This window comes from Leuciscus leuciscus, assembly GCF_965113295.1.
Source record: "Leuciscus leuciscus genome assembly, chromosome: 10".
In the NCBI taxonomy this organism is placed as follows: Eukaryota; Metazoa; Chordata; class Actinopteri; order Cypriniformes; family Leuciscidae; genus Leuciscus; species Leuciscus leuciscus.
This window is the reverse complement of record NC_138734.1, coordinates 43664284-43677898: the sequence shown is the minus strand read 5'-3', so window position 1 is coordinate 43677898 and position 13615 is coordinate 43664284. Positions and strand designations below refer to the sequence as shown.

General features: G+C 47.2%; 1 protein-coding gene across 1 annotated transcript in view; it reads right to left on the bottom strand.

Moving 5' to 3' along the window:
- The window catches only part of hcn4 (hyperpolarization activated cyclic nucleotide-gated potassium channel 4), a gene marked incomplete at its 5' end in the record, with an annotated part of 105077 nt that overhangs the window by 67009 nt on the left and 24453 nt on the right, over positions 1–13615 (bottom strand). Inside the window, one exon of the mRNA XM_082182325.1 lies at positions 10254–10677. Within this exon, the coding sequence (XP_082038451.1) occupies positions 10254–10677 (424 nt within the window). The remainder of the gene's footprint in view (positions 1–10253; positions 10678–13615) is intronic.

Below are 13615 nucleotides of genomic sequence, written 5' to 3'. Positions count from 1 at the left end.
GGAGATGCTACGACAAAAGCTGGAAATGCTGATAAGAGGATGCATTAGATTGAGATTATCAGAAGCAAAAAAAGTTAGCTTTCCTCGTGTCAGGTCCAAAACTTGAATGCATCAGATTCAAATATTTTCAGTCCATTTCACTATGTTTTTGAAAAAATCAAAGACTAATTTTAAAAATCAAAAATCGTGTAAAAACTGTGAAAAATTAGTTGTTTTTTATGTGAATGTATTTTAAAGTGTAATTTATTCCTGTGATCAAAGCTGAATTTTCAGCATCATTACTCCAGTCTTCAGTGTCACATGATCCTTCACAAATCATTCTAATATGATGATTTGATGCTCAAGAAACATTTATGATTATTATCAGTGTTGAAAACAGTCTTGTTTGGGAAAACATGATACTTCTCTTTTTAAAAGAACAGCATTTATTTAAGATAAATCTGTTATAACATTACAAAATGTCACTTTTGATTCATTTAATTTGTCCTTGCTAAATAAAAGTATGAATTTTTTAACAGTAGTAAATCCCAGAAGTGACTATTTTTTTTACTCTTAATCATTCAGTGGCAAAAAATAGCTATTCTAAATCAAATCATGATCACTATTCATGACAGTCAAGACATCATTATACTAAAAGCAGGAACTGTTCCCTTAAAAATTACACTTTTAATGCGATGGCCTTCCTTTTCCACTCTCTTTCTGTCACACATTACGGCTCTCATCTCACACACACACACACACACACACACACACACACACACACACACACACACACACACAAAATATCTGCTATATTGCTCAGAGTAACTGAAGGAAGATATTGAATATCAAAAATATATGTGACCCTGGATCACAAAACCAGTCACGAGTCGCACGGGTATATTAGTGGCAATAGCCAACAATACATAGTATGGGTCAAAATTATCGATTTTTCTTTTATGCCAAAAATCATTAGGATATTAAGTAAAGATCATGTTCCATGAAGATATTTTGTACATTTCCTATCGTAAATTACCCTGGAAATCCAGAGTTCTCGCGAGAGCACAAGTTGAATTTGCTCAGCGAGTTACTCAGGCGTCTAGTAATGATGCTCATTAAATATGCCCTTGTATCCGAGCTGCACCAATCACATCGGGTTATCTGATACAGGCGGGCCAGAGGCGAGATGACGACAGCGCTGTGACGTCGAAGTCATTAGTAAACATTGCAAAGATGGCTATGGATGAACACCAGTTGTTTGAAACGGCTTTGGCCGCTACAATGAACGAGTTAGACTTGGCTTTTTATCTAGAAGAGGAACAGAAGATGGCGCTCGAATCGTTCCTTTGCAAGAAGGACGTTTTTGCTGTTTTGCCGACCGGATACGTCAAGAGTCTAATCTACCAGTTAGCTCCGCTGGTAGCTAAGCGATAACTTGTTGTGATTGGTCGTAGTGTTATCCAATTGCGTGCAGTGAGATTTTCAAATGCATGCTTGGTGCCGCCCCTCAAGCTGGCCGAGCTTCATTAGTCGATGCCAGACCATTAATCTTTCAGATTTAGGTCTGGATATCCAGGTTAACAGTAAATATATATATATATATTTTTTTTTTATGTGTGAGTGAATGCAACACAATCGCGAACATAAATGAACAACTTTAAAGGAGATTTTCTCAATGTTTCGATTTTTTTGCACAGTCAGATTCCAGATTTTCATAGTTGTATCTCGGCCAAATATTGTCCTATCCTCACAAACCATACATCAATGGAAAACTTATTTATACAAACAGTTGAGTTTTACCGTTTTCGAATCCATTCAGCCGATCTCCGGGTCTGGCGGTACCACTTTAAGCATAGCTTAGCATAGATCATTGAGTGTGATCAATGATATGACGCAGCGCCTGAAAATAGTCCCCAGCTCGGTAGACTATAGGTTCGACTATTTTCAGTCGCTGCGTCATATCATTACGCCTGCTGGACTCATGGTACGGCAGCAAAGTTTCTTGATTATTACGCAGGAATGAGAGTATAGTTCCTAGCCATATCAGCCTAGAAAATCGCAACTTTTCATTTTCCGTCGGTCTTAGTACACGATGTAACTACAGAAGAGTCAAGTTTTAAATAGGAAAAATATAAAAAATCTTTGGTCATTTTTTTGAGAGAGATGCTAATGGTCCTGTCCGATTCAATGATCTATGCTAAGCTATGCTAAAAGTGGTACCGCCAGACCCGGAGATCGGCTGAATGGATTCGAAAACGGTAAAACGTACTCGGTTACTTACGTAACCTCGGTTCTCTCTAGAAGAGGGAACGAGTACTGCGTAAGTATCTTACGCTAGGGGAAAATCCCTTTTCCGCGAGATATTGAAGCCAAAAAATTATCCTTAATTTTGTATTATTGTAAAACGCGTTGCGGCAGCATACAGACATAGGCAAGACGGCTCGTGTGCCTATTGGCTGTTCTGTGGCAACTGCAGCAGCCTATCGAGCGAGGCCTAGCGTGACGTCAGACCCAATGAGGGTGCTTCGCGCCCACTGCGTCACGTCCCGCCGAAACGGGCGTGGCTTAGGCCTATAAATACAGCTCGCAGGCAGCTGATATCTGGTTTTTCATCGCCGAAGCTAACCAGAGCGTGTGCATGCACGGCAAGATACGCAGTACTCGTTCCCTCTTCTAGAGAAAACCGAGGTTACGTTAGTAACCGAGTACGTTCTCTTAAGAGAGGTCTCTCGTACTGCGTAAGTATCTTACGCTAGGGGACCCAATGTAAAACGCCGTGCGTGCTGGGATCTGACACCAAAGACCCAAGGGCGAAAGCCCGGGGTTCATATAGTGCATAATCACCAGGGGAACTCACAGGGAGTCCGGGAAGAGGGAGGAGCGGAGCCGCGCTCTTCCACATATAGCAGCGTCCCTTAGACGCAAATTACATCATACAGACAGGGCGGAGTACGGCCTGAGCTGATGGAAAATTGTGGGTCTTATTTATTTGCCCATAAGCATTTTGCGGTCGATCAGCGGGCAGTGCTCATCGAGCAGTGCTCAGCAGACACAGTATTCTGAACCGATAGCATCAGAACAGACAGTACTGGTATATTTAGACCGACAACAGCTTGGCCTGTAAGGCGGGAACCTCTAGGTTATAAAACCTTATAAATGTAGACAGGGAGGCCCAGCCTGCCGCCATACATATATCTTGCAAGGCAATCCCACTTGACCAGGCCCACGGCGAAGCCATGCTTCTCGTGGAGTGCGCTCTGACACCCAACGGGCACTGCATACCCTTGGATGTGTACGCCAGCGCAATGGCGTCAACTATCCATCTGGATAGGCTCTGTTTTGACGCGGCTAGTCCCTTGGAACGTCCGCTGAACGAAACGAAGAGCTGCTCCGTCTGTCTGAAGACAGATGAGCGAGACACATAAGCTCTTAATGCCCTGACTGGACAAAGGAAGCTCGCGTCTCCTTCCTCGTCAGAGACCGGTAGGGCTGACAGGGAAATGACCTGCGCCCTAAACGGTGTGTTGAGGGATTTTGGAACATAACCGTGCTTAGGTTTGAAAATAACTCTTGAGTCATTAGGCCCAAACTCCATGCACGTCGCGCTTACTGAGAGCGCGTGTAAGTCCCCTATGCGCTTCACCGAAGCGAGAGCCAGAAGAAACACTGTCTTGAAAGACAGGTGTTTAAGATCAATCGTCTGTAAAGGCTCAAATGGGTTACCTTTCATGGCCTCCAGTACCACAGAAAGGTCCCATACAGGGACTGAGGGAGGTCTGGGAGGATTCAGTCTCTTAGCTCCTCTAAGGAAGCGGATGACTAAATCGTTCCTTCCTATTGACTGACCAAGCGTTGTTTTTGAGAACGCTGCTATGGCCGCCACATAAACTTTGAGCGTGGAAGGGGACCTGCCCTTGTCCAACAGCTCTTGTAGGAAGGAGAGAACCTCCGTCACCCCACAGTCTGGGGGGCGACACGCCACGAGCTGTGCACCAGCTGGAGAACACTGACCATTTCGAGGAATAGAGACGTCGCGTAGACGGAGCTCTAGCCTGCGTGATCGTGTTTAACACTCTGCTTGGGAGGTCAGCGTTGATGGCCCAAACATGAAGGGACCACAGCTCTGGGCGCGGATGCCAAATCGAGCCCTTGGCCTGAGAGAGGAGGTCCCTCCTCACTGGCACTGGCCATGGGGCAGTGCTCGCTAGCTGCATCAGAACTGGGAACCAGGGTTGGTTTTTCCAGAACGGCGCTACGAGTAGCACTGAGCATCCTTCTTCCCTGATCCGCTCTATCACCTGAGGCAGGAGAGAGACGGGAGGAAAGGCATAGAGCGGGCGGCGGGGCCATACATGAGCCAGCGCGTCCCTGCTCTTGGAGAAAAATTCCAGACAGTGAGCGTTTTCTTGAGACACGAACAGGTCCACTTCCGCTCTGCCGAATTTCTTCCACAGCAGCTGGACTGTCTGTGGGTGTAGAGACCACTCGCCTGTCGGAACATTGTTCCTGGACAGTCTGTCCGGTCCTACGTTTAGGAGCCCTGGCACATGCGCTGCTCTCAGCGAGAGCAGTTTATGTGCAGAAGCTTCTCCCGTTCTGACCATTGGCCGAAGAACGGTCTGCCCTCGAGCAGCGCTCCCCATCCCGAGGTGGATGCGTCCGTAGACACCACCTTCAAACTCGAGGAAGTCCCCAGGCTTACACCTGATTGGTACCAGTCGTTTGCTTTCCAAGGTTTCAGAGCTGCGATGCATTTCTGATTGACCTTGAGACGAAGCAGACCGGAAGCCCACGCTCTGCGCGGCACTCGCGCTTTCAGCCAGAACTGTAGCGGGCGCATGCGAAGCAAGCCCAGCTGAAGAACTGATGATGCTGAGGCCATGAGACCTAGCATCCTCTGAAATTTCTTGAGCGGGACAGATGCACCGCAGCGGAAAGAGCTCGCTGCGCGCTGAATGTCTAGCACGCGCTGTGGTGACAGTCGCGCTATCATAGACAGCGAGTTCAGTTCTGTGCCCAGAAAAGATATTATCTGTCTGGGGGACAGAGAACTCTTCGCCCAATTGACTCTGAGAACCAGATTCTCGAGGTGATCGAGTAAAATGGTCCTGTGCTCTATGAGCATCGAGTGAGATTGAGCTAGAATCAGCCAATCGTCCAAGTAGTTCAATACTCACATGCCCTGTAGCCTGAGGGGTGCGAGCGCTGCGTCCATGCACATCGTAAATGTAGGAATGTGTACTGATATGCCTGGCCCTCGAAGGCGAATCTCAAATATCGCCTGTGACGTGACGCTATCTGTATTTGAAAATATGCATCTTTCAGATCTATTGACACAAACCAATCTCCTCTGCGAATCTGCGCAAGGATTTTTCTGGTCGTGAGCATTCTGAACTGTCGCTTTGCAAGCACTCTGTTCAGTTGCCTTAGATCTAGTATGGGTCTGAGACCCCCGTCTTTTTTCGGTACCAGGAAGTATCTGCTGTATAGCCCTCCTTCGCTCTGAGCTAGAGATAACGGCTCTATGGCCCCTTTGCTCAATAGTTTCAAAATTTCGGCTCGAAGTAGGTGTGCTACTTCTGTTTTTACCATGGTCTCGACGCGCGTCGCATAGCGACGAGGGCGCCGGCGAAACTGTAGCGAATAGCCTCTTTTTATAATGTCTAGCACCCACTTCGAAACCCCGGGTAGCATCGCCCATGCATCTGCATGAATGGCTAGGGGTTGAATGCGAAGCACGCTCTGGTCGCTCAGCGGCAGACAGGCTTCGGTGTGCTGTAACACAAGCGTCGCGCTTATGACATTCGAGGCAGAGGGCGCGCTGATAACAGCGGGCAGATTGCCCGCGCTCGGCTCCTCTGCGGTGGTTAACCGAGAGGGGAGGGCTGGGCGAGTCCCGTAGGACTTGTCATGTCTGTGTGTGGATGTGGGCGCGGGATAGCGGGCACATTTACCACACCGAGAGCATTGTCCACCTGAGCAGAGCGAATGCACGTTGGTTTCGTTTTTACAGAAACCTCGAGACATGCAGGACGTAGTGATTGTGGGCACTGGGCAGTGGGCACATCTGCTACGTTTAATGCGCAATCGAACTGGGTCGATTTTATGTGCGCGAGCCCTGTGTGACGGGCTGTGCTTGTGTGTAGGAATGGGCACTGGGCAGTGGGCATTTTGTCTACACTCATAACACCATCGGCCGTGGCCGGGACACCAGAAAATACACTCTTTATGGGATTTATCTGGGTAGCCATAAAAACGGCATTTGTGTGCAGGCAAGCGGGCAGTGGAAACGGCTTGTTGACTGCAAAATACACTGGAACAGTCACATTTCTTGGAACTGAACGAGCGATGAGTTTTGGTGGAAGTCCGGCCGCAGCGGGACTTGGACACCGTCGTTTCCCTAGGCGTGCTAGGACGACTTCGGGGCCTCGGGCTTTACCGCAATCCTGGGCCGCGGCCCACGCGGGGCGGGGCGGCGGCCAGATGAGCGAGAGCGCGGTCTCGCGCTTCGGGCCTATCGGCGCTGCGAAGTGGCGGCGGTGGGCGGAGGCTGAGGCTGTGAGCTCTGAGCAGACGGTTTCGCACGGCCTGCTGCAGAACTGGAGCGCTTCGGCAGGAAGTGCTTCATAGCCTGTGACGCTTTCTGTACCTCGGCGAATCTTTCCGCGAAATCTTTGACGGAAGTTCCGAAGAGGCCAGCGGGAGAAAGCGGAGCGTCGAGGAACGCGGCGCGCTCAGACTCAGACATCTCAGAGAGCGTTAGCCATAGGTGTCTCTCAGTCACAGTGAGAGAGGCCATGCTCCGTCCTATGGCCTGTGCAGCAGACTTAGTAGCGCGGAGAGCGAGGTCCGTAGCACTTCTCAAGTCTGGCACGCAAATTGCATCTGGTCCATTCTCGTCCAGCTTTCGGAGGAGATCGGCCTGGAAAAATTTGCAGTGTGGCCATAGTATGCAGCGCTGACGCAGCCTGCCCAGCGGCGGAGAAAGCGCGACCGAGCAGGGTTGATGTCATGCGGCAAGCTTTTGAAGGCAGAGCCAGCTTAGCGCGCCGTCCAGCGGAGGGCGGGCAAAGGTGGGCTGCTATCGCTTCTTCGACCGGCGGCAGCGAATGGTAACCTCTGTTTTTAGCATCGTCAACAGCGGAGAATGCTAGCGAAACAGAAGAGCGCATTCTAGCTGAGAAGGGGGCGTTCCAAGACTTAGCGACTTCTTCGTGTAACTCAGGAAGAAAGGGCGCTGGTCTGGACGCAGGCGAAGCGCGCTCCCCGGGAAGAAAATACCCATCCAGCCGGTTGTGAGCAGGCTGTTCAGGCGTAGACCACTCGAGGCCGAGGCTCGCCGCGGCCTGTGCGAGTATGCGCATCAGCTCTGACTCGATGCTAGCTCTTTTGCCTGACGAAGCGCGGACAGAGGGCGCGAGATCCACAGAGCTCGCCCAATCCTCACTGCCCGATGCCAGGAGAGAGCAGGAATCATCCTCCCCCATTGCGGCTTTTTCATCAGCGTCATCGACGGAAGCGGCGGCAGACGGCGGCCGCTGTCCGTCAGGAAGAGACACTGACGAAGCCGGTGAAGCTGGCGGGCGAACCGGCGAGCTTTGACGGGTGGGGGAAGGTTCCGGGACCCGCTGAGCACGGCACTTTTTACAGCGCAGCACTACAGCGGGCGGAGGTGCAGTCTCTGTGAAATATGCCAGGCGAGTCCTCAGAGTCGCCATAGGCATTAGCTCGCAGTGATGGCAGCCGCCGTCAGCGAGCGCGAGAGCTGCATGATCCTCACCCAGGCAGGAAACGCAGATAACGTGGCGGTCCCTGTCGCTGAGTGTGGCTCTGCACGAGCCGCAGGAAGGCATCTTTAAAAAGACGCAAGCTCTTTTAGACGCGGCCAGCGACTTCAGTGACGACTCGTCCCGCTGCAAGTGCTTCCTCAGACGGCGCGGCTTCCCTCCGGATCCAGCGATGCGTGTGCTTCGCTGAAGAGATGAAAAATCAGATATCAGCTGCCTGCGAGCTGTATTTATAGGCCTAAGCCATGCCCGTTTCGGCGGGACGTGACGCAGTGGGCGCGAAGCACCCTCATTGGGTCTGACGTCACGCTAGGCCTCGCTCGATAGGCTGCTGCAGTTGCCGCAGAACAGCCAATAGGCACACGAGCCGTCTTGCCTATGTCTGTATGCTGCCGCAACGCGTTTTACAATAATACAAAATTAAGGATAATTTTTTGGCTTCAATATCTCGCGGAAAAGGGATTTTCCCTTAGCGTAAGATACTTACGCAGTACGAGAGACTTCTCGTAAGAGAACTCAACTGTTGTAAAATGAGCCTATTTCCAAAAAAAGTGGAGTATCCCTTTAAGTCTCTTGCACTTCTAACATGTTTTGCACACTTCTAATAGGATCTGTTGAATCCTGCGCTCTGCTATGTGAGAGTGTGTGACCTGCTGTCAGGAGAACGAACACGGCTCGACTAAACGAGACACCAGCTGCATCTACAGCTTCACTTCTCACCACTGAGAGAGAGAGAGAGAGAGAGAGAGAGAGAGAGAGAGAGAGAGAGAGAGAGAGAGAGAGAGAGAGAGAGAGAGAGAGAACACGCTTCTAATCATCACTGTAATCACCATCCAAACCAATCCTCAAGAGAAGGAGAGGAAATTACAGGCTAATGTTAGCACTCTACTTTGAAACATTCATTAATTGATACGTATAAGACTCAACACTTCGATTTCTGCCAAACCTCCACGGCTGGAAACGAGAGTCGTGTAACATATGCTGCATTTCTGTGTCAAACGAGATCTCTTCTGTTCCGCAAGCATTTCTACAAGACAACCAGAGTAAACGGAGAGCGAATCTCACACATTTCCTCAAACTACGCTCATATTTGCCAAGTCTCTAAATCAAACATCTGCAGTCAAACATCAGAGATCTCAATATGAAGAGCAAGTATGAACATTCATCATATACTCACCGTAGCATTTAACTCAGTTAACATGACATCAATATTCAGTCGATCAATGAAACTATTAACAAGACTAGATTATTTTATAAAATTAGTAAAAGTAATGTAAAAGAATAATAAAAGTAATAACAACAGTAATATTATTAATATTAAATCAATTATATATTATAATTTTCGTGGCAGTGTTGTCTGATGTTTTTGAAGGTGAGAAGTGTTTGAGTCCTAATTAATTTATTGTGTGTATTATTTTATAGAATTATTATAAGAAATGTACATTACTACAAATAATACAAAATATTATTATTAGAATCTGACATAGAGGATCATATTACAATATTACCGGCCCTTAATCTGCACGTTTACACACATGGTGACACCATGTGGTTTTGCAAGCGACAACAGTGAAACCAGTTCTAACAGTGAAACCAGTTCTAACAGTGACCAGTTCTAACAGTGAAACCAGTTCTAACAGTGAAACCAGTTCTAACAGTGACCAGTTCTAAAAGTGACCAGTTCTAACAGTGACCAGTTCTAACAGTGACCAGTTCTAACAGTGAAACCAGTTCTAACAGTGACCAGTTCTAACAGTGACCAGTTCTAACAGTGAGACCAGTTCTAACAGTGAAACCAGTTCTAACAGTGAAACCAGTTTGAAACCAGTTCTAACAGTGAAACCAGTTCTAACAGAGAAACCAGTTCTAACGCAATGGCAAAAGACCCAGCAAAGCATGTAACTGTTCTGTGGTTGAGCACAGACGAGCACTAAACACGATTGACCAGAACATGTCACTGCTGTCTTATAAAGACCTCAGGAACTGTGGACACTTGATGATGATGAGATGATCAGTGTAACTCCACAACAACTACAGAAATGTCTCCACTAACATTCAGAAACTCTTCCTGAGTCTCTCCGTAAGGCTGCACTCGCTACTGGTTATTCTGGGATTCTGGATGAGTGAGATTGGCCTGTTTTGTTATTGCCGGAGTATCTGAAGCTCCGCCCTCTTCTGAACGGAGGCGGAGCAACAGCTCATTTGCATTTAAAGAGACACACACAAAAACGGCGCGTTTTTACTCACACCCGAAAAGGGGCAAATTTGACAAGCTATAATAAATGATCTGGGGGGAATTTTGAGCTGAAATTTCACAGACACTTTCTGGGGACGCCATAGATTTATATTACATCTTGTGAAAAGGGGCATATTACTCCATTCCTCCGTCCTCTTGCACTGTGAAACTGCTGTGCAGATCACATTATTATCACCACATTATTATCACATTTAAGCGCGGTGAACAAACCCTCAGAAGTGTCCACTCACCTCCTCCCACTGGTGAATGTAGCGAATGAGCCGCGAGAGTCGAAGCAGTCGTAACAAACTAAGGATCTTCGTGAAGCGTACGATCCGCAGAGCGCGTGCCGTCTTGTAGAAATCCGAATCGATGCGCGTCTCCACGATGAGGAAGATGTAGTCCACGGGGATGGAGGAGATGAAGTCCACCACGAACCAGGAGCGCAGATATTTGATCTTGATCTGCTGAGGGTCCAGAATGATCTCGGCATTGTCCTCCTTCACGATCCCGGTGCGGAAGTTCAACACCAGGTCCATGAGGAAGAAGGTGTCGGAAACCACGTTGAAGACGATCCACGGTGGCGTGTGCTCGTCTTTGAAGAAGGTGATGCCCACGGGAATGATGATTAGATTTCCCACCATCAGGAGAAGCATGGTGAGATCCCAGTAAAACCTGGAGGAGAGGGACAGAATGACAAGTATGTTGTTTCCATCCACCTATTATTATGCACATTTTGGGATATCGCATTAAATTAAGAAAGAAAAAAGTTTGTTTTTCAGAACCCATTGGCAGATATTATTTCCTTTATTCATAACCCTCACTTCATTTTGATAGTTTTTTCATCAAACCAAACTTATCGTATTTAAAGGCGTAGTAAGCAATTTCTGAGAAACACTGTTGATATTTGAAATCACCAAAACAAACAAGCCCCACCCCCTACCCCAAATGACCACACCCCTATCTCAATAGCTCCACCCCCAAAATCATGAACACGCTATGCAACATAGGAACCTTCCCCTCATGAGTGGACATGCCCCCTACTGCTGATTGGCTCACTCTCTCTCATCTCCATCATGAGTGGACACGCCCCCTACTGCTGATTGGCTCACTCTTTCTCATCTCCATCATGAGTGGACATGCCCCCTACTGCTGATTGGCTCACTCTCTCTCATCTCCATCATGAGTGGACATGCCCCCTACTGCTGATTGGCTCACTCTTTCTCATCTCCATCATGAGTGGACACGCCCCCTACTGCTGATTGGCTCACTCTCTCTCATCTCTATCATGAGTGGACACGCCCCCTACTGCTGATTGGCTCACTCTTTCTCATCTCCATCATGAGTGGACACGCCCCCTACTGCTGCTGATTGGCTCACTCTCTCTCATCTCCATCATGAGTGGACACGCCGCCTACTGCTGCTGATTGGCTCACTCCCTCTCATCTCCATCATAAGTGGACACGCCCCCTACTGCTGATTGGCTCACTCTTTCTCATCTCCATCATGAGTGGACACGCCCCCTACTGCTGCTGATTGGCTCACTCGCTCTCATCTCCATCATGAGTGGACACGCCCCCTACTGCTGATTGGCTACGAGTGTGTTGTGCTGCTCAGTCTGATCCACTTTCAGCGTTTCTCAGAAATCGCTTACTGCACCTTTAAGAATGAATAGATATTTGTACTGGAATACAAGACAAACAGCTCTTTTTGAATTGTAACACTGATCATTCATACATAATCAGCAGCATATAAATTCAAATCCAGAGTTTTTCATGAGCTCACATAAATCACAGCACATGGTCATGATTATTATGCATAATTATTCAGGATGCAAATGCATGCACACACCTTTGTGACTAAAGGAAATTCTTTTCGGCAATAAATTCATATTCTGTTCGCTGTGGATTTCATTTTATGAATCGTAAGCGGGATGCACTTGAGATTTCAGCAATGAATTATGTTCAGAAAGTCATGACGCTGAATTCCTCAGCGTTCTCCACGGTAAACACAGGAGTTTAATACATGCAGCGCGACCTCTCCCGTCCTCAGGAGCATCCACACACACGCGTGTGTGTGTGTGTGTGTGTGTGTGTGTGTGTGTGTGTGTTTTAGTTATAAATTGCCCTCTTGGCCCAGTTGGTAATTGAATCTAGATTGGCTCAGTTGTTGGGCGATATATCCTCACGCCTCTATAGATTGCATAGAGAGAGAAGGTCAGCGTTGTGAACGGCTTGTCTGGTTCTGGTTGATTTACCCTCACAAGTTTAGGCAGCTCATAAAAATCCATCGTCGGTTTGAAAGCCAATTTAAAGCGAAAGCGGTTCGATTTGCTCGTATCTGTGAAGATTTTCCTCTGAAATTCAAACCCCCGCCGTTCAATATACTTTATTTATTGTTTCTTTAAGCAATTTGTGGATGAATCACAGCATCCTGAATACACACTAATTAAAGTGGAAATCACACACACACACACACACACACACACACAACTGTCTGTAATGACTGAGCTGTGATCACTCACACACACACACACACACACACACACACACACACACACACACACACACACACACACACACACACACACAGAAAACACTGACAGTAATTGGAATTCTTCAAAGTAGCGAGGGAATCCGGCGGTTCGGATCGCTGTCAGGGTGTGTGTTATATTTAGTGTGATGTTTCTGACACTGTTCGCTGAGGTTTGAAACCCAGGAGAACGTCACACACGTCACATTCAACACTCGCAACATTTGTTCTTCAACCTCAGTGTTCCCCAGCACACACACACACACACACACACACACACACACACACACACACACACACTAGATAATGTGTGATCGACATTTGCCATTTTCTGTCAGTCGACTCGTGTCTCTGGTCGTGTTGACAGCTTTAACTCGGTCATCTGGAACCGATGATGTAATCCGACACAAAATTTCTCAGCCGATACCGATAGCCGATCACTCAGAATGATATCGGCCGATGGCGATACCGATAGTAAAAAAAAAAAAAAAAAACTATCTTAACAAAAATCTCTCCCAAATAATGCTGCAAACTATACAAGGAACCCTCTAATTTGGTACACTTCAATATAAGAGGTTAAAATCAACAACAGAGCTATTATATTCAACTGCTATTTATAAGTAGGGGAGACCGGGGACAGTTGCAACAGGGGATGGTTGCAACATGTCATTTTTCTCCTATCAGAAACAAGCTAGAGTGATGACACTCATACTGCACATGCACAGTTAGACCCTCCACCCACCAAGAAGACAGTAGACATATTCAACATCTGCTGCTGCATTTATTGAACAAAACTTGTTTTGGAGGTATGAAAGTAAAACATTTCATGAGATATATTTTTGTCATACTGTCCTGAAATTTTGTATGAATTAATCAAAACTTACTTCGTTTGAATTATTGTTTTGTTGACTTCTAAGTGACATGGTTAGCATGTGTCAAAGTCAGTGTGTCTAGCAGGAATATGATGTTCTGTCATGGCTGATAGGGTTGGGGACGGTTGCAACATGTTATAAATTGCATGTTTAATAAAAGTTTGTTGCATTGCAAATTGTTAAATTCTTCCTGTCTGACACTGAAATAT